The sequence below is a fragment of the Gadus macrocephalus genome, chromosome 17, assembly GCF_031168955.1.
Source record: "Gadus macrocephalus chromosome 17, ASM3116895v1".
NCBI classification, from domain to species: Eukaryota; Metazoa; Chordata; class Actinopteri; order Gadiformes; family Gadidae; genus Gadus; species Gadus macrocephalus.
This window is the reverse complement of record NC_082398.1, coordinates 5,898,009-5,904,476: the sequence shown is the minus strand read 5'-3', so window position 1 is coordinate 5,904,476 and position 6,468 is coordinate 5,898,009. Positions and strand designations below refer to the sequence as shown.

The 6,468-nt window shown below is 47.2% G+C and overlaps 1 protein-coding gene across 2 annotated transcripts in view; it reads left to right on the top strand.

Annotated features, from left to right (window-relative positions):
- The window catches only part of eml3 (EMAP like 3), an 11,950-nt gene that overhangs the window by 623 nt on the left and 4,859 nt on the right, over positions 1 to 6,468 (top strand). The window contains exons 2-10 of one of the 2 annotated variants that reach the window (XM_060077145.1): positions 292 to 327; positions 637 to 751; positions 1,268 to 1,417; positions 1,880 to 1,949; positions 2,272 to 2,373; positions 2,634 to 2,729; positions 4,327 to 4,461; positions 5,186 to 5,324; positions 6,205 to 6,356. In XM_060077145.1, coding sequence (XP_059933128.1) covers positions 292 to 327; positions 637 to 751; positions 1,268 to 1,417; positions 1,880 to 1,949; positions 2,272 to 2,373; positions 2,634 to 2,729; positions 4,327 to 4,461; positions 5,186 to 5,324; positions 6,205 to 6,356 — 995 coding nt within the window. Of the gene's footprint in view, positions 1 to 291; positions 328 to 636; positions 752 to 1,267; positions 1,418 to 1,879; positions 1,950 to 2,262; positions 2,374 to 2,633; positions 2,730 to 4,326; positions 4,462 to 5,185; positions 5,325 to 6,204; positions 6,357 to 6,468 lie in introns of both variants that reach the window. The other variant, XM_060077144.1, reaches the window with a different exon arrangement.

Genomic DNA, 6,468 nt, shown 5'->3' with positions numbered 1-6,468 from the left:
TCTCTCTCTCTCTCTCTCTCTCCCTCTCTCTCTCTCTCTCTCTCTCTCTCTCTCTCTCTCTCTCTCTCTCTCTCTCTCTCTCTCTCTCCCTCTCTCTCTCTCTCTCTCTCTCTCTCTCTCTCTCTCCTCTCTCTCTCTCTCTCTCTCTCTCTCTCCTCTCTCTCTCTCTCTCTCCCTCCCTCTCCCTCCTCTCTCTCCTCTCTCTCTCTCTCTCTCTCTCTCTCTCTCTCTCTCTCTCTCTCTCTCCTCTCTCTCTCCCTTCTTCCTTTCTTCTCTCTCACACACGCACAGCAAATTCCGGGTCGCGGAGAGGAACGTACAGCCAAGGTGAGCCAACCAACGTGATTGAGACCTGCACATATATGCTTTGCACTGGCCTGTGCCAGGGACCTGACAGGGAGACAATAGACGGGACTCCGGGTCTGCATGATTTCTGGTGAACCGGGTTAAGTCTCTGTCTACCAGAAGGGCCCAAGAGTCCCTAGTGTATTTTCTTTCAGGCAGTACTTCCTGATAACAAATCGATAAGCGTTTCACCAGAACCGGTTCATGCTCATCCCAAACAGCCCGCTGCCCCTGCCATCCCTTCATATTAGAGTTTACAACGCGCCATATCCCCACCTTCTGTATTCACAGAACAGTCCACCAAGATGTTCATCCGTGGACGCCCCATCACCATGTACATCCCCTCAAAGAACTACGAGGACCTGAAGATGGAGCTGCCCTCCGCCAAGCTGGAGCTGGACTGGGTGTATCCTGAACGGGTCTTGGCCCACGTCTAGTCTGTAGAACGGGGGCCCGCGGTATTGTGTTATGTGTCGTGTCCTCAAGTATGGTATTGGGTTTCTGTCCCGAGGAATTGTATTGTGGTATTTTTTTTTTAAGCTCCTGTCAATCTAGAAGCTTAGGGGGAATGCTGCCAAGTGAGAGAACAATGTTTTCCTTTTATTTAATACCTCCAATGGGTGACGGGGGGACGGTGGGGGGTGGGGGGGGGGTAGGATAGTCTAGTGGTTCATATCTCTGATGCCCAGCAGAAAGGTTTTGGGTTTAATTCCCTGTTTGCCTGAAGGCATCCTTTTACCAAGAGCTCCCCCCAACCTCTCAGCCACTCCTAAATGATCTATGCATCTAAACAGTAAGAAAATGGCTGTAAGTTGCTTTGGCGTAATCCCTAAACGGGGCTGCAACTAAAGATCTGTTTGCTTTTGGCCGATGAGAAGGAAACATCAGACCGCAGAAACCTTAACTCGCACGTGGCTAACAGCTATGGCTACCGGGGTCGGGATTGCCGTGCCAACCTGTACTTCCTGCCGACGGGCGAGGCGGTGTACTTCAACGCCTGCGTGGTGGTGCTGTACCACATCAACAACCGCACACAGCGACACTACCGCAAGCACACCGACTGCGTCCGCTGGTCAGTGGGCTCTGGAGACCGTCAGAACATATCACATATGATTGTTGAATTGGTTTATTTCAGGGACATTGCACGTAGTCAACAGTCAAGCTGTAAGGGAGCCAGAGTTAGCCTCTGGGTTATCTGTTGTCCCCTGCCAGATATTCAAAAGGCAACCTTGAATTACAGAATTGAAATGCATGTATAAGCAAAGGTTAAAAAAACAACATAGGTGACTCAGACGATACAGTTACACATAGTTAGAACGAATTGACAGACAATGGCAGACACACAACAAAATAAGCAGCCAATAAAACACAGTGTACATAAAACATTAAAGGAAAGTGCAAGAAAATGTATATTAGAACAGGATAAAAACGGCTATAATAGAACAGGGTTTCCCTGGTGCAAACTCTAAGACACCCAGTGTTGGTTTTCTGTGATGTTTTAAACCTCTATGTTCTTTTCGACCGTCTCCTGCAGTCTGACACTCCATCCCGATAACGTGCGCGTGGCGTCCGGCCAGACGTCCGGCGTGGATAAGGACGGAAAGGTGACTCCACTGTTCAGAAACGACCCAGATTATCATTTACTGCGATACTTCTGACATATATAGTCACACTTTAATATCTGATCTAATATTTGTGATGTGTGTGCGTTTTTTTTTGCGTGTGTACACCTGTCTGTGGGTTTGTTCCTACGTGTTTGTGTGCATGCGCGTGTTCCTGTTTTATGTTTGTTTCATGCATGTCTGTTGTGCCTGTTTGGGTCTGTGTGCCTGTGTGCATGTGTGTTTGTGTGCGTTTGTGCGGGGGGTCCGTGTGCGCATCTGTGTGTCTGTGTGCCCGTGTGCATGTGTGTGTCAGCCACTCCAGCCGTGTGTCCACATCTGGGACTCTAACACGCTGGTCACCCTGCAGCTGATCGGCCTGGGAACCTTCGAGAGGGGGGTGGGCTCGGTGGCCTTCTCCATCGCTGTGAGTACAGTCGGACCCCCGCGCACAATCATAACTCTCACTGTGGAGTACTATTATTATTAGCATTTTATTATCTATTTTTAATAGATGTATATATTTGTATTATTATACTTAACTTATTTATGTCCACATTTGTAATGTTTTATAGACAAAGATCGTGCTTATTCTGTGTTCAAGGTGTTTCTGTGGACACCTATTGTCACTGTGGGAGTTCTTATTATGGTTCATATGATTATTATTCATGCGTATGGTAATCCCAGGACGCCGGGGCCGTGCTCTGTGTGATCGACGACTCCAACGAGCACATGATGTCCCTGTGGGACTCCACCAAGGGGACCAAGCATGCCGAGGTCAAGGTACGTCCCCACAGCCGGACAGGACAAGATCACCGTTGTAGAGGACGCCTTTCCTCCTGCATTGTCTTCTGCTTTATTTTACTCTTTGCTGAATTATCAAACCGATTTTTGTCTTCACTGAAAATGCACTCAGAACGAAATCTACGAAATGACTCTCAAAACATAAATATTATTTAAAATAATAAAATATTCAATGAATGAGAAAGTGAAAGTGGTAAATATAGAAAGAGAATGATCCATCTTTTTTTCCTTGGGGAAAATCTAGGAACTTTGACTCAATTATTTTTGACAATTTTTGTCGGGGGCGCAAAGGCTTAAAAAAGCGAACAAAAAGTCAACTTCCATTTCACGGTGGCTTTACCACAGTGGTATTTAACACTCAGCACCCCAGCCAGAGACATCCCCATGACGGCATTAAGAGTCCTCTCAGGGCTGCTCCCAGCCTCGTCTTCTGGAACAGCTGCAGCACCCCCAGAGCCCAACAGACTGTCCTACTGTCTCCACCCTCGGCCACGTCAGCCATTTGCATTGAGTAACGGATCTGTACCTCACCGCCCGCAACCGACCGATGGCCAGGCTGGCTAGCAGGCTAACCATTAGCAACTAGTGTAGCACCGCCACCACTGTACATTCATGTTGAGTTGTCTTTAAGCTTTCATTTAGACGTCGGAACATCCCGTGTAAACAATTTCGGTTTGGTTGCCATGGTGCAATTTCTTTGCTGGCAGATTTTGACCGTGTGTGTTTGTGTGTGTGTGTTGTGTTGGTTTGTACACTTGACTGTGTCAATGTGTGTTTTCCTGCTTTTGCTCGTGAGTTTAGGTAAATATGCTTATGCCGTGGGTGTGCTGAATGCATAATGTATGCATTTCCTTTCTTTGCTCTACATACGTTGTTTCTCCTGTAAGCCTGTTTGCTCACTGTTAAGATGGCTCGAGGGACAGTTCCATTATGGTGGTTCGGCCGGGGGCAGGGGGGTGTCCTACCTCCCCCCCCCCCCCCCGCTATACAAACATATGATTTGATCCAACAGCAGCAACATAATTATTCAACCCCTCCCTTTCACCATAGCAATGGAACGGTCCATATTCCACACTATGGTACGGACATGAATGAGACTTTTGTACCCAAAACGCCGCTTGAAAGGCCTTCTGCTTTTCCACTGGTGTTCTGTCTGGCTGTGGCAGTCCCCGCTAAATTATTATCATTTTACAGGCTCTTCCAATTATAGGATCGTTGGCTATTTTAGATTTTTAATAACGTTAGACTGCAGCCACAGATACAGTTGTGGCTTTGAAAGTATGGGGGCGTGGGTACATATCTTTCTAAATTTAATATTTATCCGTATGTGTGTTTGTCTGTGTGTGTGTATGTGTGTGTGTGTGTGTGTGTGTGTGTGTGTGTGTGTGTGTGTGTGTGTGTGTGTGTGTGTGTGTGTGTGTGTGTGCGTGTGTGTGTGTGTGTGTGTGTGTGTGTGTGTATGTGTGTGTGTGTGTGTGTGTGTGTGTGTGTGTGTGTGTGTGTGTGTGTGTGTGTGTGTGTGTGTGTGTGTGTGTGTGTGTCTGGGTGTGTGTGTGCGTGCCTGTGTATCCTCCAGAGCACCAATGAGGCTGTGTTCGCCGTGGAATTCAACCCGGTTGACGGCAGCAACATCATCACCTGCGGAAAGTCCCACGTGTACTTCTGGACCCTGAGCGGTGGGCAGCTCACCAAGAAGCAAGGCATCTTTGGAGTACGACATTTAAAAAGTTTTCAAACATTTTCCGCCCTCCATGCGTTACTACCTGCAAAAGTTACTCCACATGAAAGGGCAAATATACATTGGACAAATAGAATTAATATAACAAATACATACACTATTGAAAAATCTCCAAAAGACTCAAATCAACACAAAACGTCTATGTTTAAAAAATGAATGCTGTCCGATGTGATATATTTATTGAGGTATAGTGAGTGATGAAGTACTGGTCCCACCCATTCAGGGGTTAACCCAGCGCAGCAGGATATATTTACTGAGGTCACCCGTGTGCACCGCTCAACATGGCCTTCCCGGAGATTTAGGAAACCTTGTACATTCAGGAAACCATCACCTGGAAAACAGCTTACTGTAACTAAAACCAAAACGTCAACTACACTCCAATTTATTATAATGGTGTGCAGGTTAGAATGACCTTGCTATGATTGGCTTTCATTTAATGTGTGTAGTGTGTGTGTGTGTGTTCGTGTGTTTGTGTGTGTGTGTGTGTTTTTAAGTGTGTTTGTAAGCGTGTGTATGTGTGTGTGTGTGAGGCGGTGTTCTTTAGAAGAAGCATACAGTTACTAATACTGCGTCACTATTATTTCCTTAATAATTCACTTTAACGATCTCTCCCTCAGGGCACCAACAAAACGAGCGCACAATTGTTCCCTCATCACACAAATCTTTTTATTTTTCCTTTCTTTGTTTCTCGGAGCAGAAATACAAGAAGCCCAAGTTCATCCAGTGTTTCATCTTCAGCCTGACGGGGGACGTCCTCACCGGGGACTCAGAGGGGAACATCCTGACCTGGGGGAAGTCCGCGGCCGACGTGAAGACCCTGGGGAAAGGCGCTAAGGGTAGGGACCTCGTGGGGGCGCCCTGGTGGTACACCAGGGAGAGCGCCTACCATTAAGGCCACCTACGTTGCCAAAGAGACCCGAGTTTGATTCCTGCCCCCTGGTCATTTTCTGCATGTCTTCCCCTCTCTCTCCCCATACCTTCCTGTCTATCTCCCTCTAAATTAAAAAGGATAAAACCTTCCAAAATAAATATTTTATAAAAAAGGTAGCGAGCTGGCTTCTACTGCAGGGGTTTCCCCCAGGGAGGGAGTCTTCTGCTGGGGGTCATGGAGGAGACCACATGGGCAGTGGTGGGAGGGACCGTACGCAGGAAGAGCCAACGCTGGTCGACTTCGAACAAAGAGGGGGTTTGATTTCCACCGAATAAACACAGAGAGTGGAAGTGGGAAAGGAGTCCCAGAAGGATACAGGGTAAATTAGGTCAGACTCAAAAGTGGCTCCTATATACCGTTCCCAATGGAGACATGACGGTAACTATATATAATAAAAGAGGAGATTAATAGCAGGTGTGAGGCCTTTGAGTTTCCCCTTTTTAATAGTACCAACAATAAAAAACATAACTCAAAAGTTTTGCAAATATCCTCCCAAAACGTATTTATTTTCGTTTTTTATTCTACCGTAACTTTATTCATAGTGTCTTCATATTGACATTTAGCTTTACTGTATGGCTGCTCTTACTACCAAAACTCTCTCTACCTGAAGTACCCATCTGTCTTTTTGTGTGTCTCTCAGTTTGAGTCTACCTACCTACCTACCTACCTACCTACCTACCTACCTACCTACCTACCTACCTACCTACCTACCTACCTACCTACCTACCTCAACTGCTGCTGAACTAAGTGCGTACCTGTGCGCTCCCGGCCTCTGCCCCTAACAGAGACCCTACAGATCATGCGGCAGACCAAGGCCCACGAGGGCAGCGTGTTCACCCTGTGCGCCCTGCAGGGCGGCGGTCTACTCAGCGGCGGCGGCAAGGACCGCAGGATCATCCGCTGGAGCGCAGACCTAGCCCCGGAGAGAGAGTGTGAGGTGAGACCTGTGTGTGCGTGTGCGTGTGTGTGTGTGTGTGTGTATACTCGTATGTTTGTACATGGAGGAGCGCTTTTGAGCTCAAAATCCGTTTTAAATTAAGTTTCCAAAC